General features: G+C 37.6%; 2 protein-coding genes across 2 annotated transcripts in view; one reads left to right on the plus strand and one right to left on the minus strand.

The window, feature by feature from the left end:
- The window catches only part of CFAP43 (cilia and flagella associated protein 43), a gene marked incomplete at both ends in the record, with an annotated part of 78,930 nt that extends 66,180 nt beyond the window's left edge, over positions 1-12,750 (plus strand). Inside the window, 8 exons of the mRNA XM_084244558.1 lie at positions 506-594; positions 2,221-2,434; positions 3,521-3,633; positions 4,564-4,723; positions 8,656-8,820; positions 10,654-10,734; positions 12,241-12,394; positions 12,584-12,750. Of these exons, the coding sequence (XP_084100684.1) occupies positions 506-594; positions 2,221-2,434; positions 3,521-3,633; positions 4,564-4,723; positions 8,656-8,820; positions 10,654-10,734; positions 12,241-12,394; positions 12,584-12,750 (1,143 nt within the window). The remainder of the gene's footprint in view (positions 1-505; positions 595-2,220; positions 2,435-3,520; positions 3,634-4,563; positions 4,724-8,655; positions 8,821-10,653; positions 10,735-12,240; positions 12,395-12,583) is intronic.
- Positions 12,751-13,052: 302 nt separating this feature from the next.
- On the minus strand, positions 13,053-15,383 carry SFR1 (SWI5 dependent homologous recombination repair protein 1). Its single transcript, XM_084244586.1, has 3 exons — positions 15,285-15,383; positions 14,282-14,692; positions 13,053-13,281 (listed from the first exon to the last, which is right to left on the minus strand). The coding sequence occupies exons 1-3, from the start codon at positions 15,378-15,380 to the stop codon at positions 13,090-13,092; spliced, it is 699 nt and encodes a 232-aa protein (XP_084100712.1). The 5' UTR covers positions 15,381-15,383; the 3' UTR covers positions 13,053-13,089.
- Between the last annotated feature and the right edge of the window lie 9,673 nt (positions 15,384-25,056).

The following is a 25,056-nucleotide window of genomic DNA, read 5'->3' on the forward strand; positions in this document are numbered from 1 at the left end:
TTGGTCATGAAGCCAACTTAATGGCTATGACAAGCAGTTTTACAATGGAAAAGAATAGGATAGCAGATCCGCCTGTTCTTCTCCCCACTCTGTCTCGATGACTCCTCTCACCACCTCCCCCCAGTACCTCTGGCCTCACCCCAGTTCTTGTATGTATAAATAAATAAATCTTTAAAAAGAAAGAAAGAAAGAAAGCCATAAAGAAGAATGGAATGGAATGGGTAAGATTACCTTGCAGGTTTAATGGGCAAATACTGGAAACTTCAGTTCTGAATGATTTCTGTGACCTCTTATAGGAGTTAACATTTCTAATTCACTGAGGTGCTTCCTGTTCAGTATAAATCAGTGAGAGGTCACCCTCTAACACTTTCACTTAAGAAACCAAGTTTCCATGGAGTTTTAACATCAAAGTGATATAACTATTCTGTATTTTGAAGAGTGTTATGAACAAATGAAAGGTTTCTGCACAAAATTGCAACCCTGGCAATGATATATTTGTCCTTAGGTTCTGGATCGAAGTTTTAAAAAGGAATTTTCTGAAATTTCCAGTCATCAAGTGGAAATACTCTACAAGCTTTTTAAACGCCGACCAAGGTTTGTTCCTTTTTTGCCATCATGTTTCTGGGGGCAAAAGAAGTTTGTAAATGAAGAGGAGTGTTATTCAATTTAATCTCTTTCTCCTCCCAATCATGGGAATATTGAATGTAACGTCTTTTAAGTGACGATGTTTGAGAATCTTGATCATAACTCAGTATTTTTTGATTATTCTCACATATTAAGGTAGACAATGAAGAATAATGACTTCTTTTCATTAAAAATAATTGTATATCTAGCTAAGCATTGTGCTATCGCAGGTTCTATTTTATATGTGAAAGCAGTTCCTCATAATTCATAGATGGTATACAGATTTAGAAACAGTTTTTCCCAAGATGTATCCAGCAAACGTGAGTTCCTTGTGTGATAAACTGGAATTACGCATAAAAGGTTTCCAGGATATAGTAAGTCTGGGTATCGAGATAGTGGGTTCTTAAAAGAAGTCAAACAGCTTTCTTTACTGACAAGTTCTTTACTGAGAACTTGTTTCTGGCCTTTGGCTCTCCAAACATAAGAAACACAGTAAGCTATGTTTTCCAATCTTATTTGACCACAAATCCCGTTTCTTCAGAGCATCTCATGTGATTATGTACAAAAGTTTTTAAAATGCCAGTATAAGTAGTTGAAAATAACCATTATCAAAAAAGCCCTAAAATTTCTGATTTTTATACTGAGAGTAGCATAAGAATTGTATTTCACTGATTTCCTAATTTTTATCAATTCAGATTTCCATAATTATCAATCAAACATAATTTAGAACTTGTGGAGTCTGGCACAAAAGGATAGGCTCATTTGTGTCCGAAATATAAACTCATTCTCTCACCTTTGACAGGTTACATGCAACCTGGGGAATTCAATATAGAATTCATGTCTTGGTTTTCCTATCTTTAAAGGACTTAGTTACAACAGCCAAATACATACCTTTCCTTGTGAAGAAAGATCTCCGATATATTGGGAGAAAGCAGTGGAAATAACACAGTCTTCATTGTTCAATGATTTGGTTTTAAATCTTATTAGACCCCAGGGGTTGAGCTAATAGCTTTTCCCAAAGCCTCATGTTCCTCTTCTGAGAAAGAGGGTATCAATACTCACTTCTTAGTGTAATGTAAAGCATCTTGATAGTGAGTGCCTGGCACAGATTTTTGTACCCTTCTGTCCCCACCTGCAGCCCAGAGAAACAAAACTAATCTATGAATGTAGGTTAAAAGAGGCACTTCTCCAACTGGCCACATATCTGAACATATTTCAGATTACCACATGCAGAGAGCATATCAGGAGAGGATATGTGGGCTGGAACCATGGAGCATCCACACTTGTGTTAAGTATTTACTTACCTGCTTAAAATACATGAAGAGACACTTTCTAGTCCACATAAAGCTGCCAGTGCTGACAACACCTAGGGACATCTACAGTCCAGCCAAGTCCATGCCTGGGGATTGAGAGAGTATGGAAGAAGGTCAAAGTGTTGCTGTTCTCTTTGGAATAACCCACCCCTCAGCCTCAAGTGCCAAAGGAAGTGTCATGCAATGTCATACCTGTGCTAGTGGGTTTTATTGTTTAACATGGAAGTTATGTGTGTGAGAGAGAGAATTTGAAAGGTTGATGGACTTTTATTGGTAATACCAGGATTCACAAAACGAAAGTGCACTCAGATACGACCTCTATTAATCCTTTTGGAGAGCGACCAGGATCTGGGAAATTGAATAAGGAAGCCTTTGCCCAGTTAATGAGAGCCATGGATGAGTTGGACAGTGTTCACAACATGCCAGAAGGCTTGGACCCCTTGGTCTGGGAGCATTTCTGCATGATCAGAAGAACGAAAGTGGAAAATGAATACAAAGTATATAACAACATTTTACCTATTTATTTTATTTCATTTAGTGTGCTCATATCAAATATACATTTCATGGTGGTCACTGCTTCCAGAAGAGCTAATTGTTTAGACTTTCCTGCTAAGGTAGTAGTTATTAATATGATGATAATGATGAAGTATTAAGCTCAGTGCTTTTGAGGGCAAAGATTAGACCTGAACTTGCAGACCCACACTGTCCTTAATGGGGACCACCAGCCATGTGTTTACTTGAAATAATGCGGCCAGACCTAATTGAGACTTGCTGTAGGTGGAAAACACACAGTTTTAGAGGAGTTGGTATATTTTAAAAAATGTTTTTGTACTCACTACAGTTTGAACATATCAAGTTTGGGGAAGTCCTTAAGTAAAATTATTTTAACCTGTCTCACATACAATTATTTCACTTTTTGCAATGGGGCTACTACAAAAATTAAAAATACATTATGTGGTCCACATATGTGGCTCCCATTATATTTCTGTTGGACATACCGTTGTAGACACAACTTCCCTTCTCCTCTCTGCCCTGCTCTTGTCTTCATCTCTTTTTGTATAGATTTAAATTATATTTCACCAGAACCAATTTTATACTTTTCCTGCATTATTTTTTGATGTAGCAAAAGGTAACGATTTGAGAGTGTGTTTAATTGAGAGAGAATCCTTCCTCTTGTTGCTTCTTGAACACCTTTGCCTCCTTGCTCCCAAATTCCCTAAATTCAGTGCCACATACATCAGGCTGGCATAGTTTTGTTGAAGAATCTATGATTTTATAATTTTATCTAAGATGATGAGAGAAAATTTTAAAATATAAAATTCCAGTAGCTTGCATATTTCATTTTCAGCAAGAAGCAAATGTTATATTTTTCAAATTATTCATGGAATGTACCATGCAAGTTTTAGATATCTTTATACTACATAATGGCAAGGATTTAAATTTTTATTAACCTCTTAGATAGGTCGATTTAAGGTTTTGTATCAAAGTTAAAAGATGTATGTTTCTAAGTTTCCTTAAAATTAGTTTGCTTTTATATCTAAAGCTCAGTGTGTTCTCAGATTTGTGTGGTTTGGTTTCTTCAGGTAAAACAGAAAGCAGCTGGCTTAATGGAAATGACGATTTTTCTCAAGAAGAGAATTGAGGATGATGAGAAGGTGCAGCAGGATATTGACAAAGTGTTTCATGAGTTCAGCGTGTAATTTGAATCTTTCATTTATGTTCATTTATTCAGAATCTCAGCTAGGACTTGGTTTTTGTTATCTTTGGGGGAATATGCCTACTTGCTGTATTAACCGATCTTGCTGGGGTTTCTAACTTCTCTCATTACTTAAGACTTTATTTCAGAATGGAATTTATCCACATGCTCCATTACTTTTATTACAAATAACAAGGTTTAGGGAAATCTTAGTTCTGTTTTACTGTGCTCCTTCCATATAAAAATACAAAGAATTTGCTTCTGCCAGTAAATACTTTGGGGCTCAAGTCACACAAGCAAACTGTGCAGAAAATTAAGCAGGAATCCAAGAAATGGTCACATAGAAACCTAACCAGCTAATAAGCATTCTCTTTAAAGGAATCTGTATTTTTTTCAGAGTGATTGGGGCACTATTTCAAGTCCTAGCTCCACTCTTGGCCATATTTATAGTCACACTGATATTTCTCTGATGAAATTCATCATTATACATCATTTTCAGACCTAGGTTATAGGTAGGAATACAAGCTACACAGACAGATTTGATAAGTAGCATATAATCAAACTGTTAATGCAGTATCAGAATATAGTATATCAGATCAGAACCTGAACAGTTATTTAGTAGCATCTCTATTTTCCCCCTTGATTTATAATCAAAATAATATTCATCTTTTCTTAATCATAAAGTAAAACTTTATGAATGTATTTCTGCTGACCCCAAATTTGTTGAACAGCCTGAGTGTGATTCCATGCCAAGAAGTTTCATATAGACCTCCAGAAAGCTCATCAATGAGGAAATACTTTCCATGTTAATCTCCAGCATATTTTCCTCCAGCTTAAGGAAAATTAAGTTGAATTTTATGTTCTCAAATAGGTGGAATTTGAACTATAAATACATTACAACTGCTTACTTTGAAGTCTTTTTCAACTTAGATTACAGGAAGATAACTCGAGATTCCAGTTGAATTTGACAATCCAAATTCTCCTTAAACAAGGACAAGTAGAAGTGGAGAATTTCCAGTTATTGCTGGACTATTCTGATGCAATTCTCATCAATAAGAACATAATTGAGGACTTGAATTCTGTGATTCGGGTAAATATCATTTTTTAGGGAAAAACTCAACTTATCACCTGCTATACCAAACACATTTCATTATTCTCCCCATTTCTTTTTTTATGAATTATTTTGTAATTCTTACATCATTTTTCATTTTTGCATAATGTATGCATTTTCATTTTGGTTATATTCCCCATACAATTCCCATTCCCTTTTTCTTGCCCTAATTCCTCTTCTCCTCCCCCTACCCCCCCACTGTAGTGTGTTTCTGGTCTATAGTTGCTTGTTGATTTTGATTTTTACTTTATTGCAATTAGTCTTTTTCCTGGTCCCTTATTTAGGTTTTTTAAATTCCTGCTATGAGTGAGACCATCCGGTATTTTTCTTTTTCTTTCTGGCTTATTTCGCTGAGCATGATCCCTTCCAACTCCATCCATGTTGCTGCAAATTGCATGAGTTCATCTTTTTTTGATTGCTAAGTAATATTCCATTGTGTATATATACCACATCTTCTTGGTCCAGTCATCTGTTTTTGGGCATTTGCGTTGTTTCCATAGCTAAGCTAGTGTAAATAGCACTGCTATAAACATAGGGGTGCAGGTGTCCTTTTGAATTAATGTTTCTGTGCCCTTTGGGTAAATACCTAGGAGTGGAGCTGCTGGATCATATGGAAGCTCTACCTTTAGTAGGTCAAGAAATCTCCACACAGCTTTCCATAGTGGTTGGACCATTTTGCACTCCCACCAGCCACATGACATGCACCTCAAAGACATCTTTACAGACATCTCACCCAAAGCAGTGATAGTGAAGGCAAAGATAAACAGCTGGGACTACATCAAAATAAAGACCTTCTGCACAGTAAAAGAGACAATAACCAAAACAAAGAGAAACCCCACCAACTGGGAGAAAATTTTTGCACACAACACTATTGATAAAGGACTGATCACAAAAATCTACAAAGAGTCGATGAGACTCAAAAAAAGAAAATAATCCAGTCAAAAAATGGGCAGAAGAGCTAAAAAGAAACATCTCCAAAGACGAAATGCAAATGGCCAACAGGCATATGAAAAAATGTTCAACATCACTTGTAATCAGGGAAATATTCTCCCCATTTCTAAGATAAATTATTTTTATTCTATGAAGTCTGTGGTTTCCAACTTTACCTTAGAATCACCTGAAGAACATTATAGATGTGTTCTGACACCACCCCTAGCTATGGTTATTGTTTTTTTTAAAGCTTTCCAGGTAATCCTAAGATACAAAAGTTCAGGAACATGGAGTTAAATGTTCATTCTAATATACCATCATTTTGTAAGGCTCAATCTACTCACCTAATGGTAATCTTAAGTAAGCTTAGATAAATGATTTCAGGCCTTGTTTGTTTTCTAATATAAACATGTCATGTTACATAAGTTTCGCTAGCAGCACTATTTTAGCGGCATTCTTCAAATTATTATACTTTGTGTGTTGATTTTCTTTCCACTTAAAATAGTTTCTAATTTCCATTGTAACTTCTTATGTAACTCATGGGTTATTTAGAAGTGTTATTTAATTTCTGAGTATTTGGATATTTTGCATTAATGTTACCATACATTTTACAAATGCTCTAAACCCACAATATATTGCTAATACATTTTTTAAGACAATTATCTTTTAGATTTTAGAGTGATTGAAAAAATGTTTTGTTGCTCTTTATTTTCACTATTTCAAAGTCTTTGTGTGAATCCAAGTTTCTGCCTTACATCATATACTTTGTATAAAGCTTTTCTTTTAATTTAAGTGGCTTGCAAGCCCACTCGTAATGAGTTCTCTCATCTTTCTTTGTCTGAAATTGTCTTTGATTCACCTTTACTGCTGAAAGATAGTTTGCTGGGTTCCATAGATAGTCAGGTTCTCAAGCATTCCTTTGTTTTGTATTTAGCCTTGGGGTGAGGGTGGCAGGTGTTTTGAGTGTCTTGGTCTCAGCTTTGAGTCGAAGCCTCTTCCACAAGGAGACCCAGGTACTCTGATCTGGTTCTATCAATTCAGGCTCCAGCTGTTCTATATTGAGAACCTCAGGCTAACACCAGTAACCTTGCTCTGCACCCCAACCCCTATAGTGTACCCTCCAGTGGGTGCCAACTTCCGTACCATTTATCCTATTCAGTATCAGGCCTCTGGAGTCTCTCATGTTAGCCTGTGCCCAAGCCAACAGCTGCAGGGGCTCTGCACAGGTTGCCCCTCTCACTTATGGGTTGTACAGTGGCCCTGTTAGCTCTATACCCAAAGTTCACTTAAAGTTTCCTACCCATGTCCTAGCTGATAATTGTTCCCATGGTCATCCTTTGTTCCCTCAGCTTTTTTGGCTTTGTTTTATTGCAATTTAGTTGTGAGTATCTGGAGATGAATCTGGCATCTTCACTCTGCCAACACATTGCTGGAGTCCCTGTTGCTATTTTTTGGAAAATTCTTGGTAACTGTCTTTTCAAAAAAATTTTTTTTGCCATGTTGTCTTTTTCTGCTGGGAGTCCAATTACACACATCCTAGATTGTTTGTTATCGTTTCATATCTCTTGGATGTTATGGTCTTTTTTTTAATCCACTTTTTTCTTCTTTTCACTTCAGTGGGTATTTTTTCAGTTGCTCTATCTTTAGGGTCACTGGTTCTTTCTTCATCTATGACTGGTCTAACGATGAAGCCATCAGAGACATTGTTAATTTATCATCATATTATTTTTATATTCCTAGAATTTCTATTTCAATCTTACAGTTTCTCTCCCCTGCTGAAATTTCCCAGGTGTTCATGTATGTTGTCCTTCTTTTGTATTTAACATGGTAGTTTTAGTAAATGAAATTTTTAAAATAGTTTTAGACTTATAGGAAAGCTGTGAAGATTGGGGGACCAGTCCCAGGCCAGGCAGATTCACAGTTGATTCAGGCAAATGGAAACTAATGTTGGAGACTTAGGTGGATTTGACAGGTCTTGAATGCTGAAGTAGGGGACCAGATACAGGCAGACCAGTAGGCAGGGAGGCTGGGAATCAGGCAGCAACTGAGCCTCCCAGCCCCATCTCCACTGTCTCCATGATCTTCAAGGGCTCCTTCTGGTTTCTCTTCTTTCTCTCTTCCTTAGCTCTGCTTTTCAGCCCAGGTTTCCACATTTATATATGCCCACACCTGGAGCTCGCTGGCTTCTCCACCGGGTATCTGTAATCATGGGTGTGCATGTCGCATGATCTTACTCCCAAGCACTTTTTGCATTAACATGGTATCACGTGCAGGTAATGCAACCTGGGAGGAAAACAAAGCTGCAAGTGGTGTCCATAAAGGCTAGGAGGCAAAAAAGACCTAAGCTACTCCATGTTCCCTACAAGATAGTTCAGAGAATTCACATATGCTCTATAGTTAATTTCCTCTATTGTTAGCATTTCCATCACTATGGTTACCCTGGGGGTTAAAACTGCCATCTTAGTTATATAACAAATTAATGTTATCTCATGGAACTCTTGTACAGATTTTAGTGACACAGTGGTTTCTCTATTAGAAACCTGAGAGAATAACTTTAAGATATTCCTGAACTTCATATAGACAATTTGAAGTGAAATGCAAGACACTTAGGTACTTATCATGTTTAACCCTTTCAGTTTTTGTTTTTCCACTTACCAACCAACCTCATACTTGATTTCATTTTCTACTTGGCTATATCATAGTCCTTTATTTATAGCATCAGGAAGCAGGGCAGAGATTATGGGTACCAATGCATACTGATTGGTAGATGGGTGATAACAAAAGGAGTTACTGCCTAATCACTGGCATAAAAAGTAAAGTGGCTTTGCCATTCAGATCTATCTTACAGTCCCTTCTGTTTAGCAACCATCTGCTTTGTAGTGATCAGATTTTGCCAAGAATAATTTCCGAATAGCTTTGTTTCATATATTTTATATTCTGTATGTAGTATTATATGACTATCAGAATATACTTTTTTAAAGACTCAAGGACAAAAGAAAGTTGCTAGCATGATGGAAAGTAAAGAGGTGCACAAAGGAATATTTCAGATTGAGTGGGAACATAAGAAAATGGAGATGGAAATGGAAGATCTGAATCAGAAGGCTTGGGATATTCAGACACTGTTTTTCTCAAGAGATCGTCAAAAGGCAAGTCCTCCCTGCCCCCTATATAATTTTAACTTAACTCATTAACGTATTTGTTAATTCAACTGTATTTAATAAGAAGCCTTTGTGATACGAAGCATATTTCAAGCCAGTAGTATTCCATAATGTACTAAGAATTCTTTTCTTCCATTATTTTACATTTGCTATCTCCATTCTTTGTCACCCATTCAACAGTATAATTCTGTCTTGCAGTTCACCAAGGACTTCAAATTGTCAAATCCAAAGCTCTCCCAGTCATCAAATCCTTCTGCTCTACAGCGTGTGTCCTTCATCATTACCCATTCCTTGACTGTTACCTTCCCTGTTTTCTCCCAACTTGCCAGGCCACTCTGCCTTTTTTGCTGATTTCTGTTTTGCTTGTAACTTAAATACAACTATTCTTTAAGATTTTGCCCTCAGCTCTGATGTTTCTTTCCATGCATTCTCCTTTGAATGATCACTTCTAACTTCAATGATCACTTCTACAAGACTAATCCAGGTTATCTGGATTCCAATCTAATTTCAACAGAAACTCACTGGCCTTGATCTCCTTCAAATTCTGTATTTTCCACCTTCTAACAACTTCTCTTAATTTGTTTGTCTTCTTTTCATCCCCTCACTCAAGCCAGAAGTTGTAGTCCTCTTTGATTCTGCTCTTTAGCTTTCACTCCAAGTACTGCCTAGTCAGTTTATTCCCCTCATTCTCTATCCTGGCTGCCTCTACTCTTGTTTGGTCCTTTATTTTCAGTGGTTTATACTATTTTATAATAGCCTCTTAATTGGTATCTTTACCTTGGGTCTTTTTCCTTATCTAATCTACATTATGCACTGCATCAGGTCAACATTTCTATTCAGCACTAAGTACCTTTACTACTCTGCTCAACAGTCTATCTGCTACTGCATACCTGGGAAGTGAATTATGAACTCCTTAGTGGGCAGTGTCCTTCAACCTTTTTCTTGAGTTCATTCCCAATGCTCTCTCATATAAAAGTATTCTCAAACCCAATTGATTATTATTTTCTAAAATTCTACCTCTGAGCGTATCTTACTGGTTCTTCTACCTTATTTCCTTATTTTCCCAAATCTGGTTTTCTTTTTTTTTTTTTTTTTAAAGATTTATTTATTTATTTATATAAGCCCTGGGTACAGTCAGAAGTCGGGAGGGTGAGAGAATTCACCAGAGCCAGAGCGTAGAGCAGAACAGGCAGACTGACGAAGTACACTACCGAGGGGAGCAGCGGGCAGCAGGAGAGGTCTGCGTGCCATGTGGGACCCTCCCCCGGCGGCCAGGGATCGAACCAGCGCCGCTGAGGCTGCGGGCAGCTTCGCAACCCAGCGCTCAACCGCTGCGCCACCGGGGAGGCCCCAATTCTGTTTTTCAAAGTTGAATTTAAATGCCACTTCCTCCATAAAGTCTTTTGATTTCTGAATCCTGAGAAACCACATCTCATCTTAAAACATCTTTGAATTTGCACATCACTTAAACTTTGGACAACTAATCATATCTCCATGTTCACTTTCTTGAAGGCTATGCCAAGCAGCCTACCTTTGTATCTTACTATCTTTAATTAGGATTCTGTTAATATTGGACTCTAATGAGACACTTAATGAAAATTTGGCAAGTTGAAGAAATGAATGAGAAAATAAATTCTAGACATTTGTAATTATTAGTGTATCAATAGCTTAATACAAGAAAATATCACGGCACAAAAGTCAAATCAGCCTTAGGTGTTTTTATTGAAAAATGGCAACTTTCAAAGCTAAAATAATCTTGATAAAGTTATTATTGACACCAGATGAAAATATCCTTAACATATTGTGTTTTTTTTCCCTAAGTATCTAAATGAACCAAACTATGAGACTCTGATTGCCATTCAGATTGGAATAATGGAGCAAACTATTGCTGTTTTAGATAAGGTAGGCCTCAAAGATATTGAACACTGTAAATTTCAAAAGTTGTGAATCATTTGAACAAAGAAGTAGTGTTTCAAATTGTGAATTCAAATAGAAACTAACAAAATCTTGATCACTTATTGATATGCAGAATGTGTTGGTACAGGAGGAAATCCTCCTACACTCTGGGTTCTTCTCAGGCTGGACAATCAATAGATGGGTGAGCAGAGAAAAAAAATCATTTTAATAACAAATGTGTGAAGAATTTACATGGCTGTGAATTAGAAAAAATGGAATGGGATATTTTCCTGCACTTAGGGACCTAACATGTCAAGAAGAGAGGAAAGAGGAATATGACAGACAAGGGGGTAGGGGTTACCTCATCCTACTCTGAGAGTAAAGATGAAATCCTCAGAGGTGACAGGTCCATCAATAAACTTGAACTGAATGAGATCCCACCCACCCCAACTACATTCTTCTAGTCCACAGAAGGGGGAGCTGTGATATCTTCTTCAATTCAGGAGGGCAAAGGACTCAGGCAAGGGCAGTGTTTCTCCTCAGCCTTCAGGACCTTCACTAGTCTCAACTCAAAACAAACTATATTACTTAAGTAACAGTAATAGACTTCCCAAGACTCACAAGGCCTGTATCGACCTCTAGTTCTCATGTCAAATCCTACTCTAGGCTTGTTGAGAAAGGCCCACCTGATCCTTTGGGGAAAACTGGCCCTAAAGGACATAAACAGAGGTCCATGAATAGTGTCTTTGCAACCATAGCAAGTGCGGTAGACTGAAGCACCTTTTTAAATATTAACTCATAAATAATAACAGGTATCTTGGGAGTTATGTGAGTATATGTGAATTTCCTATTTTGCATCAGATTATGAGTAATGTAACAGACGTATTGATAGTCTTTCCTTGGCATTGTGAAGACTATTCAATCTACTTAACAAATGCTCAGTTTTGATTGTATAGTAAATATAAAATAAACAAAAGCTATGTATTTTTTAATCTTCTTTCAAATAAACAAGATTTTTTCTAAAATGTGGTATTAACATACAGCGGCCTCCCCCTTACTCACTTTGCATAATTTCAGTTACCTACAGTCAACCATGGTTCAAAAATAATAAGTTCAATAAGATAAGCTGAGAGAGGAGAGACCACATTCATTTATCTTTTATGACAGTACATCGTAATTTTTCTATTTTATTGTTTATCTCACCGTACTTAATTTGTAAATTAAACTTTATCATAAGTATTTATGTATAGGGAAAACATAGTATATATAGGGTTCAATACTATCCATGGTTTCAGACATTCATTGGGTGTCTTGGAATATGGATAAGAGGAGACCATTATATCATTATATCTTTCGACAAATAATTTAAGTACCTACTTTATGCAGGCATTATGGTAGGAAGTAGGGTTAGGAAGATAATATATTATAATTAAAAACTTAAGAATAATGCCTCTAGAATAACTAATATTTTTTAAATTATTTTTGTGGGATTTTTTGGGGAAAAAATTACAGACCCACAAAAAGAATGTGGAAAATTGTAAAAAACTACTTAAAAAACTGGAAAAGTTCAGCAATCAAAAAGATGTAGCAAATTATCATCTAAGTTGCAACTTACGAGAAGAGCTGGTGGCTATCTCAGAGAGAAAAGACATCTGTCAAGCCATGGGTAAGCTTTTTTTCTTTAGTCAACTGTAGGTTTCTTTAAAAGTAATCATGATTCCTAAAATCTATACTGTTGTTATAAACCTGCCACCATTTATTTCTTCCATGTTTAATTGATTCTAAGTGATATTTTAGTTTTTTAAAGTTTAGATAATAACCCAACCAATCTTTTTCATCTTCACTTTTGGGATAGGGTCTACACTGACTTGTGAAAAGATTGCCAAAGAACGATATGAAAACATGATGCAACAACAAAAGTTAACACATATTTCAAAAGAACAAGCTGAACAGATTTCAGTACTGCAGGCTGAAGTTGAACGACTGCGGATGAAAACATTTCCTGCTCTTGTTCAAATGTGAAAATGCTGCTGGGGAAATATAGGCCAAATCAACATTTAAAAAATACTTGAACTGATTAAGATTTTTTTCTCTTTCATATCAAGAAATTTTAGTAGAGTCTCATCTTAATTATAGCAAATTATTTTATTTTAGTCTTAACCATTATAAAAATATTAGCTCTGCATGAATAAATGTATAAAATATCATGAATTGTTTTTATTGAAGAATGAACAAGATTATAACTAGAATGTGCTCCAGATCTATTTTATTCTTAGTCTTAATTGGTCTTATTTAGTCTTAAATGTATAAGCCCCCTTCAGCTAAGTCATCATCAGCAAAGACATTCTGGAGAAAAATAAATTAAATACCTATAAATTCCTCCTCATTTCTATTATAGTGTAGCAGCTTATCATCTAACCCATAAAAATCTATCAATTGAGTAAGACTTAGCTTCTTATTCTCTTCAGAGATAGCTGACTGCAACTCATAAAGCAAGAGCTGGCTACAGCATCTCCACTTCTTTATCAAGGACTGTAACTGAGACAGGTCATTCTGAAATAGGGAAAAAAGTAAACATATGTCAGTAACTAGATAATTATCCTATTTTAACATACTTAAAAGTTGTATATTATTAACTCAATGATGAGGTTTAAAGGGTGACGCACTTGTGTGTGAATGGGACTTCTAACATAGAAAAGTAGGATGGTTACAATATCAACTCAAGTTGAATTCTGTGGCTATTTCATTTGGTTCCAGCTCTGAGCAATCCTTATCCCCAGGGAAAAATCATCAAATAGGGCAAAAATATCAACATTTAGAGAAGCACATTGATAAAATGAATAAACAAATACGTACATTTTCTATTATAACGGTACTTTTAAAAATGATGCTGATCAAAATATTTTTGAACATTACCATAAACTCAAGTAGTTATGTTTAGAAAAATACTAAAAATTCAAGAGAGCAAATAAGATATATTAGTCCATCATTTATTCCACATTGCTGGGAAGAAAGAGCAATTGCAAATACATGAATGATCCATGTAAACAAAGGTTATCTTTTTTTACAAGTGTCCAAGTTCTATGTAACTCAGCCTCTCTGGGCTGAAATCTAAAATATATTGTTTTCTCAAAAACACCTGTACTGTCTTAATAATTTGGGAGGAACAAGGAGTACCACTAAAAATAATTTTTAATATACTCAGTGGCCAATATCTAGCTGTTTTACAGTTCATTCACTGGCAACTGTCACTTCTATTCTCATGGTACTTGTATCTGACAACTGATATTTCAAATGGTGACAGGGCCTAAAAATAAAAGTTTCAACTGCATATTAAATGAGAGCTGGGACATTTACAAAGTTCTATCTGGTATTTTTAGAGGCCTGTTCTACACCATTCAGTCCTCATATTTGAGTTAAGGTTGCTGGAAATCAGGTTTCTTGATTAATGGCTTATTGCTCATTATGCTAAAATAAACGTATTTTCTATATTTGAGGTCACTTTCTCATCTATCTACAAGTGAAAAAATAAATAATGGTTCTAAAGTCTTACCTTTGATCTATACATTTTGACTAATTTTAGTCTCCGAAGAAGGTCTTCTTTCTCCTGAACCTGTTTCATCAATTTTGCCTTTTCTTCATTTAATCCTTGTTTGGAAATACTCTCATTCACCAAATCACTCTGGAGATCACTGCATGACCCAGTATCAAGTGATTTAGATTCATATGCATTGATGTCCTTGAAAGTATTTTTTAAATATGTACTTTCTTGAAGTTCAGTGTCTACATGTTTAAAATTTTCTGGAAATTCCAAGTGGTTTTCTTCTGTTGAAGATGTTGGTTTCTCTGAAAAGGCCTGATCATTCTCTTCATCCTCTACTTTAAGACGTTTAACCACACTATAACAGGAATTAAATGAAGATCTTGTTTTCCTTAGTCGTTCTCTTAGTGTTGCACTCATAGGCTAAAAAAAAAAGTACAAAACATTAATAAATGTGTAACCAAGAAAAAAATTATTGAAACTAAACAAATTTATTAGAAATCTACCAGACCGTATTTCTATGATAGATTAGATGGCTTTCTGTCTTCATATCAAAGAAACATCACAAAATGTCTTTATTTCTTGGAAGCTCCATTAGTTTTATTATTTTTACTTTAGCAAAATCAGCACCCTTCTGAAATAATGTTGAGATACTTATCTCTATAAATGCAAACATTTTTTCAGCAACTAGCACATGCTGACACTACTCTGGGTTCTTCAGAATTACAGATTATGGACAAGACCTGCCACCAAAGATCTTAACATTGCACACTTCCTCAATTTGGATGTTTTAATAAGCTGTTCTGAAACTAAATGAAATTTAAGTAATTCAAGATGAAAATTTGGGTGAGGGAAATGACATTATCTTAGGAGAATGACCTAAAATTAATATTTAATACTTGCTTATTAATGCTGCACATTGTTAATTAACAATCTTCAATAGTGTTAAAAACCACTACTGCATAATACTTAGAAATATACAGCAGACCCACTGGAAGAAGTACAATTTTCATACTTGTTTTCTTGAACTACTAGTATGGGGAGACGGTGGACTGGCACTCGTCTGTGGCGTGCGTGGTGAAATCACAGCTGAGTCTGCTGGCCTTTCCATCTCGAAAATGGGCTCTTGGTTTTCCTCTAAAAAACAAAAAATAATCACAGGATGGAAACCAATTAACCCACATCTCTAATCAACTTTATCAGAGTTCTTTAGTGTGCCTGACACAAGCCTGCAACCTTTCACTTAACTGCGACTCATTCTTGCTCTTCCTGCAGTTTTTCAGTTACCTCCCTAAGTAAGACTCTGTTGGTCCCACAAGGTGACTGAATTTGTGAGAAATTAACTAGCCTCTCAGAGAAACAAGATTCTCCGCTTGCTTTTAATCTGTCTAAATATCCTCAGCACCTGCTAGAGGAAAATAACCTTGGAGGCAGAAACTCTTTCTTTTCTCCAGTTTCATTATGCTTCTATTCCATAAGCGTAATCTTGACATAAAAACCAGCGTCAGGGCCTCCCCGGTGGCGCAGCGGTTGAGCACTGGGTTGCGAGGCTGCCCGCAGTCTCTGCAGCGCCGGTTCGATCCCCGGCCACCGGCGAGGGTCCCATAAAAAACAAACAAACAAACAAAAAAAAAAAAACCATAATCAGCTCTGTTACACCCCAAGCCCTGAAACTGTGTGAATAATACCGAACTCTCCTGAAAAATGATTCCTCCTGACGTGAGGGGAAAGGAATACAAAAGCAGAGGACTGTGTGCCTGCCGGGGTCGCGTGAAAGGCCCTGCACGGAGAATTCTGACTGAACTTCGCTTCCTTTAACAAAAGCATCATCTTCACGGGGAAAATCCCGAGGGGGTCCCTCCGGGAAGCTTCCCGCTCACCACTGCAGAAAACCCACAAGAGGCCCCGAGACGCCAAGCCTGAGATGGGGTTGAGAGGTCCCCTGAGCACGGAAAGGGAGCGCGGCTCCGCTCCACGAACCCCACGAAGCCAGGCTCGCACACACCCACGGGGCGCCCAATACGCTACCTCCTCCCTCCGCCATCCCCAGAGCGCAGACGGCGCGCGCGGCTGTGGGCGGGGCCGCTCGGAGGGCGGAAGAGACACGTGATTGGCCCGATTAACTGACGCGTGCGGCTAGGCACCGCCCTGCGCCCGAAAGCTGACGTACTGTGCGCGCGGCCGCGAACGTCCACGAAAGGGGAAGAGGGAGGCGGGGCCAGGCGGGAGGCCGCAGCGACGCGTGATTGGCCAGGTTGACTGACGCGCGCTTTCAGGCTCCGCCCAACGCCCGAGGGCGCCTGCGCGCGCGGGGCTGGGCAGCGCCTGGGCGGGCGTCGCGACGGGCGGGGCAGTGCTGCGGAGCTGCTGGCACGTCCTGAGGGGGCACGATTCCCGCGGCTTCCTCTCCCTCCCTTTTTGAGGCTTCCATGTTTTGTATTTGTGAAGTTCGCCTGAAAATATACTTCCCGTTCAGCTCGCTTCCGTTAGTCTCATCCCTTAGGTAACCACCGCCAAGTCTCTCCCTCAAAGTTGACGCCACCGAAAGCCACAGCGCTGTGTGCATTTCACAGCTTATAAACGCTCCAAAGCGCTGCTCTGGGTTTAAAGGCCTTTGGAGAATTCAACATGCTGGAGATCTCGCCAAGAGCCCCTGCGAATGTAGTAAAGCACATTTCTAGCCTTTGCTGCTGTGGACTGAGCGTCCCTCACAGGATATCTACTGAATCTACCTCAAAATTTAGATTCCTTAGCTTGGCTTTAAATCTTTTACTCAAATCTGAGAGAAAATGCAGCCCGGTGAAGATTTTTGAGGTGCATACAGGAAACAGAACAGATTGCTCCAGAATTCAAAGAGAAAATTAAGGCCTCTGCTGGATCTGGGGCAGCCCGTCCTTACGCTGGGTCTCCTGTCCTGCGCTGTTCTGTTGCTGTGCAACAACAATGTAACAAAATTGGGTGGAGCGCTGGGTTTAGGGAAACAGTCGAGTCATTTCTGAGTCACCTGGAAGGTGGGGGCTTCAAGGGGTCAGTGTTTCCTAGTGAATGGCCATTTTAAACGTTGTCACTTCTTACCGACATCTGAAAATAGTAACTTAGAAGTAATCTGAAAATAGTCATTTAGAAGTAAACCAGGACCCAGGAGGAATTAGCTAAATCCTAAGGAAGCAGACATAAATACAGAACCTGAAGACAAATTAATGGGGGTATAAACTTGGGGTCAAACTGCCTGGATTCAAATCCTAGCCCCATTATTTATGTGCTTTGTAATGTAGTGTTTCTGTGCCTCAGCTTCCTCATCAGTAAAGTAGAGATAATACGTTTCCCTGGGACTAGGGGGCTGAATGAGAATTCATGTCAGGCAGAATAACTGTTTAAGTATCTAGGAAGTACTTGATAATTATTTTAGGTCTGCGACTATATTCACCATGTCCTCCTTGATTTAAAAGAATGCTGCACCTAATTCATCCCTTCACTTATTTTCCCACCCCCCCAAAAAAAAAGAGCCATAGATTTTTTTAAGAAACTGTGATGTGAGGTCCCTGATAATTTTAGCAAAAAATAGTAGAAAACTTGGAGTCTCTACCTATAATAAATTGTATTCCATATACCTCAAGGAATCTACAAAATAAAGACAGGACTCCTGATTTCTTGATACATACTTGATATTCACCTCACCAAGCCACAGGTCTGTATAGTAATTTCTCCCTTCACTCTTCTGTTGGAATCACTGGAGTCCGTTACACTGAAAATAGCAGAATGATTTGTCCTGACACTAGAAGCACAATGCAGACTCTGCATGTGCTTTTATACCATGGGGCATAAGGTTGGCCTATTTTTATAATTCCCTAAAATCAGCTGCTCAAAAATCCTTTAAAACCTAAGCTCAGAGCTATGTTTTTGCTGGCTGCATAAAGTAAAACAACATCTTGTCTTACATATGTTATGATTTGCCTATTTTATGAACTATTATATTAAAATGGAATAGTTTTGGCTGTGTTTTCAAAGAACTTCAGAATACTGGAAAAAACCTGTATTTCAGAAATGTGCATTTATTGACCTACATCTTGACTTTCAAGTGTTGTTAGAATTGAATGATCTTCCCATATATAAATTTGTATTTTACTTACTCCAATCATATACCAGAATAAAAACATACCTTCCATTAATGTAAGAGATCTGCACTATAGCTCCTATTGCTTTTATTATATCTTTAGATAAAGCCTAGCAAACCTTTCTCATGTCATCTGTGAGATCCACTGAACTACAAGAAGTTTGATGTTTTTGACACAGGACTTTAAATGTTTCATATAAAATTTTTCAGGCAAGGAAAACTACTACCCCAGAGGGCCAGAAGGCAAGGAATCCTTACCCTATCATGGAAAACACTTTGAGCACTAAAATTCAATGAAAACAATAATTAATATCAACCCAAGGCAGGCTTTCTCTGTGTGTTTTTAAATTTCTTCAATGCCCAAGGCTCATGCTGGCCACTTTGTTATTCTTAAGGGAGTGGTAAAATACCTCATCCATTCTTGTCTGTGATTACTGTTGTGGGATGATGACATAGACTTAAAAATCTTTATGAGGTTTTTATTCTTTTTTAGTGGCTGGAAGGGAAAAGTGAATGGTGTCTCTGTATGTACACACACACATACACACTCTTCCACACTTTTAGGCCACAATTTCAAGTTTTGTTTTAGTTGGCTTGAGCATTATTTCTAAAATTGTAAGAGTAAAATCAGGATGACCAGTTTCCATCCATTCATTTTCCTGTATTGACAAAAATTGTTATATCATGTATATATAGCTAACATCCATAGGCATCTTCTAAAAATTTGAAATTCTAAATATACACTTTTAAAACTAGTTTTAAAATCCACTTGAGGGCCTCCCTCGTGGTGCAGGTGGTTGAGTGCCGCACTGTGAAGCTGTCCGCAGCCTCTGCAGCGTGGGTTTAATCCTGGCCACCCGGGGAGAGACCCACAGGGTGCAGCAGACCTCTCCTGTCTCGCCCTCTGCTCCCCTCAGCAGTGGTATTTCATCAGTCTGCCTGTTCTGTTCCATGCTCTGTTCTGGTGAATCCTCTTACCTTCCCATGCATCTGCCCTGTACCCCGGTTCTTGTATAAATAAATAAATCTTTAAAGAAAAATAAAATAAAATACACGTGAGTGAAGAATCTTGGGTGAGAAATGCACATGATTAAGTTTATTTATAATGTCTATTAGAAGATGTTAAAGTAAAATCAACACAGATTTATAATCAAGAAAATATACTAAATTAACTGGCTTTTGATGTTTCTAGTGACATTTGTATATAAGTTGAAAAATCACTTTCAAAAATTCTCCTCTAGGTTTTTCTTCCCATAAATTCAAGTCTCATAGGCTACGGTAGAGAAGATGTATTTTAGTGCTCTGTCATCTCATAAATTTCCCTTTGAGAATAACTGAGAAGCTATTTCTATTTCTTTTCTCTATTACCTAAGTATCACTTATGGAATTCTAATATGTGTAATTGTTGAAGGCTTTGTTATCAAAGGGTGGATTTTGTGGGTAAATTGTTTAATATTCTTTAGCAAAGTTAAGCAGGAAAGGATTTTATTATCAATCTCAAGATGAATGATCCTTTGATTTGACTATTAGGCACACCTGAGAGACTGGCTTACTGAACAGAACGGTTACTTAAGAGCGTGGAGATGTGGTGAGGGTCAATGTTATTGCGTGGAAAAAACCTGTCTACCACCAGACAACTAGAAAATTTATCTGATAACTGATATTGAGGGTAGTAGACTGAGCAAGACCTTAAAGAGCTCCTTTCACCACAAACTCCCATCCTTTTATTCTCTCAGAGCTGGCATTTTGTCAAATCCTTTAGAGATTAGAGAAGCAAGAGTGTTCATGATTCACTGCTATTACTGGGTGTGTTCACTTGGAGAAGAATAGAGTGATTCAGGTTAGATTAACAACAAGGAAGGAGTGGCTAGGATATGTGTGTGGGTGGGAGGGTCGTGACAGAGGGGTTGACTGTAGAAAGGTAATGGAAATAAATGTATTACTCAAGGCCACATCTTTCACAGATCCTTTATAAACTCAGATATGTCACCTCTGCATTTATATGGAGAAAAAAAAAAGAGACATTAGATGTCAGCAAATCCTTAAGCAACAAAACATACCTTATAATCATCTTTAAACACCTGAAGTTTGGGAGATAACAACCCCCAACATAATTTACAGTATAGAAATCCGTCTGCAGTGCTGGCAGTTTTCTACTCAGTTTTCTAGTCCTGTCTCTCATTGTTTCAGTTTCAAGAGTATAAAAGGTTTCTCTTCAGTGATATGTTTCAGAATGGGAAGCAAGGTTGTCTAATGGGACTAAAAGGAAGGAGTTAAGAGCTATTCTATCATGTTCTAGGACACTACTGATCTTTTTGGTCTAGTCTTCCGCTCCTTGGTAAACTTTGACCAAAATAATCTCAAATGTCAGATTTCATCATGCACCTTTATAAGCTCTACCAAACCCATTGAATGTGGAGCCCATGGCCAGGAGATCTGAATCTGCAGGGGAGCCACCGGAGAGGTAGAATCCGAAATGGGAGAGATGTTTGAGCAAAGGCATCTCTTCCTTGATCCTAACCTTCCCACTACAAGATTGTGCCTGATGTCCGTGTCTCCCACTCCATGCCCCCCATCTTGTGCCTGGTTTAAAAGCAAAACAAAACAAGTCTACTACAGTTCGGCATTATCTGAAATGCTTTCCTCGCCTAACTCTGGACCATTGCAACAGGGTATTTTGAACCTGCACGGACAAGTTTAAAATGTTTGTAAAGCTGCCAAATCTTTAATATAACAATAATTAGCATAAATCTTGTGCAGGTAAGCTGCCCCAAATGGAATGAGTTTGAATCTTTGGCAACATGTTCCTTTTTCAAAAAAGCAGCTTTGCTTGTACATATTATTCTCCCTCAGAGTTGTTTTCCTCAGGTGTTGAAGATATGTAAAGGTGAATTTGTTTCACTCCAATAATTGTCTTAAGGGATAGAAATTTGTTTTCATGCACTCGTTTTCAGGATGATTCAGTCGACCAGTTTTACCATCCATACAACAAAGTATTCGGCTATGAATACTTTTCATTTCTACAGTTTTAAAGAATCAACTGTACTGCTCCCCTCACTTTAGATAAAATTCTCCCATGATCAAATGGAATTAAGCCCCCAAAATAAACTCGAGGAAGAGAATTGGTTGTACAAAAAGAAATGCATAGATATTAAACAGTGGATGCAGTGAGCCAGTGCCTGAAGTGACTTGATTTTGAGGAGTGGAAATAATACGCTATCACAGGTTTGAAAGACTGTAGGTAAGAATTATGTGGACTAATGAGAGTACTCAGTATATGAAATTAAACATTGCATACTAATTAGCAACTTTCAAGGCAAGACTTACAAACCAATCAGTAACTGCTCAAGATTACAGAAGCTTTCCAGGCTTACTACATTCATAACTGAAGTTTTCTCCAGGAGTTCGACCTTCACTGATGGGAATTATGCAGGAGGGAAGGGGCAGGGGAAGATGGGGACGTGGGGAGGAAGGAGGAAGGAAGGAAATAAGTGGGGAAGGGAGAGGAGAGGAAGGAGACATCTTTCTTGCTGTTAAGCAGTACAAGATAGCCTGTGTTTTAAAACATTTTTAAAATAACAGATTACTGATTACTAGGCTTATTTACTTCATCCTACTTGTTATGTTACAGATTTAACCTGAATCTTGAGAGCTAAATAGTGGATCAAACACCATGATTCCTGGACACATTTAATTTGGGTAAAATTCTGACAAAATCATGATTTCTTTCATAGTCAGAAATGTATATATACTTCATGTTCTCAAGACCTTCTGCTATACTTGAATAAAAAGAGTTATGGGAATTCAAGATTTATTGATTAATAAAGATGTAAACATGCATTATATATGTGTGTGCTTTTTTAAGTACTGACGGAACATTAAAGCAGCCAGGTTGAAACAGATTATATCTTGTAAATTACATAAGCCATATTTTACAATAGGTGAAATTTTAAGTAAGACCTTAAAGCCACAGAACTTAGCTATTTGAGTTTTCTTTTGCATTCCAAATCTTTTCTTTGTTGATTTTTGTTGCAGTATGAAGTAAATTGGGAATGAAATGGGCTGTGGTCACAAACTGTGAATGTGAGGTTGCTTAAATCTGTACTAAATGAGATAATCATGGGTTGTCAGTTTAAACTTGGGGAAGTAGGGGAGTCATTTAGGATTTTTTGAGTACAAATTTTGGTGAATATAAATGACACACACTGACGTTTGTAACTTTTTTTTCTCTGTGATTCATTTATTCAGATGGAAATACAATAGCAGCCTGGAATAGGATTGAATCAGAGCAACTAAGTTTTTTACTGACCTACCACTAATGTTGTTAGTGACGTTGCCAGATTCACTTAAATTCTATGATCTTAGTGTTCTCAGCTATGCATTACATAGAGGGAAAACTCCAGTTCTGAGTTTCTGTAATTCCAGTTTTGGTACACCTGAAATCACCAATTCTGACACTGATACTATAGAAGGTGTTCTAGGTGATGAAGATGGAAAAATAAATATATATTTTTAGGAGTTTACAAAGACAAATTAAACACATCAGTATTTATCACAGAGTTCAAGCAGGGCTAGCCCTGAGGAAAACAGTTACATAGGGAACTTTCTTCTTCAGTGACCTGTCTTCCCTCTCACAGTAGCCCTCCCAACATCATTTGAGTCCTAATCTCTCCAGCCTGGAGCTTCAGGCTAACTCCTGTACCCACCACTTGCCATTGCTGGACACAGTCCTAGTTACACTGCTTTTTTTTACTGTCTTCTGGAACTCATTAGATATGGGTTTATTTCACGCTTTTCCACAAAGAACATCAGGAAAACCTGAAAACTTGCAGAAGCACATGATATGCTCTTATAGTCTTCCCATTGCTAAAACCTCTAAAATCCTGGTTTTCGGGGCACCCCCTTAATACTTGACTAAAATATCCATGGAGCACCCAACTGTTCATTTCCTAATTCCCTATTATATTAAAGGATCTCTGCCTTACAAATACAATTTTTGAAAATTTGGTTGTGACATACTTCTTTTCTTTATGGGATGTATTATGAATGCATGAGCACATTTGTATCTCCTAGAGTCACTGTATATGAGGGTTTCCCAGGGTGGGAGTAAGAGTAATTGGGAAATGTAAACCAAACACGTCCTGCTTTAGTCCATGTTCAACAATCGTCATTCTCAAGAAGAGAGCGCCGTGCTATTCACCGCTAATGACTGAACAAAGTCAATCCTTTGGAAAACTTTGGAAAGCACAAATGATTAAAGCTTGACTCACCTTCCTCTCAGAAATCCTCTGAGGCTCAGAGTAACTTGTCTATTGCTGTTCTTGATAAGTAGGTGAGTCTAGCACATTTCTAGGTGCTGACTGGCATGACTGATGGCTAAGGACTGCAGGAAACTGATCTGCTGTGTAGCCTTGGGCAGCTCTCATCTCATATATGGCTCTGTGGTTTTTTTTTTTTTTCCATGTTAATACCAGCAAATCTTCCACATTTATTCAGAGCCATGGAAGACAAGCATATGAGAATCTTATTATCCAGATACACACAAAAAGGCCTTAAAGAACATGGCATACATTTTGCGACCCAAGTCTAGGCTTTGTCAGGTATTGCTGAGGGCATGCATGATCTCTTCTGTTTGAATCAAGTTTTATTTTTGCAAGTTGTGCCTCACATTTGAGGACCTACCATGATCATAAATTTAACTATATTTTATTAGTTGTTTATCTCAAGTGCTGGCTTTATTGCTGTGAAGTGTATCTCAAATGTTAACAAAAATTAAGAGTAGCAAGATCCCGCCCTAAAGTTTCTAGACCCAGACTACAGTTGGAGTTATAAGAAATATTGATGGTTAGCTTTGGTTATAAAAACACAGATAATTCCATACCCTCTTGGGAAATTTTCCTGGAAAGCCAATTTTTTATGGCTTCATGGGCCCCGATATTGCTAAAAAGACTACAAAGAAATCCTTCAGTCCATTCCATTTAAAGATGTTGATTTCCCTCAAATAGATATACGGATTTTGTACAATTTCCATTTAAAAAAACATTCTTGGCAGATGAGTGTGTGTGTGAGAGAGAGAGAGAGAGAGAGAGAGAGAGAGAGAGAGAGAGGATGAATCTGAAGTTCAACCAGAACTAGAAAAACCAGAGGAGAGCCAAGATGTATTAAAAAAAAAAAGAACAAAAACGAATTTGCTCTGTTAGACATGGCATATTGGCTGCGTGCAATTGGAGCAAGGATAGCTGAATACCAACGGAACAAAGTCCAAAAAGGTACCTATACAGAGATAAAGGTAGACTGATTTATGATAAAGATGGCATAGAAAGGAACGGAAAATAGAATTATCTTTTTAACAAGGACTGATAGATTGTTAGGATAGCCATATGGGGAAAATTATACTTGACCCCTCCCTCATATCATATACAAAATCAGTTTCAAGAGGATTCAGATCCACATGTGAAAGGTTATACAAAATAACAATTTAGGAGTTTATGGAAGAGACTCTTCATGACCATGGGAATGGAAGGTTTCTTAAACTATAAACACTTAGACTATTAAGGAGAAGCTTGAACAAGTGTTCTGCTTATAAAACAAAAATTTAAGAAAGTTTAAATGAGTACCACAGACTTGGAGAAGATATTTATAATATATATCACCAATAAAGGAAGTAAGATAA

Source organism: Talpa europaea, assembly GCF_964194135.1.
Source record: "Talpa europaea genome assembly, chromosome: 10".
Taxonomy (NCBI): domain Eukaryota; kingdom Metazoa; phylum Chordata; class Mammalia; order Eulipotyphla; family Talpidae; genus Talpa; species Talpa europaea.

What these genes read in the sequence shown, in the direction of transcription:
- SFR1 (XM_084244586.1), bottom strand. Translation starts at nt 15,380, where the DNA reads ATGGAAAGGCCAGCAGACTCAGCTGTGATTTCACCACGCACGCCACAG. An exon ending in CTAGTAGTTCAAGAAAACAA is followed by an intron (nt 14,693 to 15,284) that starts GTATGAAAATTG and finishes TTTTTTTTTTAG; the next exon opens with CCTATGAGTGCAACACTAAG. An exon ending in TCAAAATGTATAGATCAAAG is followed by an intron (nt 13,282 to 14,281) that starts GTAAGACTTTAG and finishes TCCCTATTTCAG; the next exon opens with AATGACCTGTCTCAGTTACA.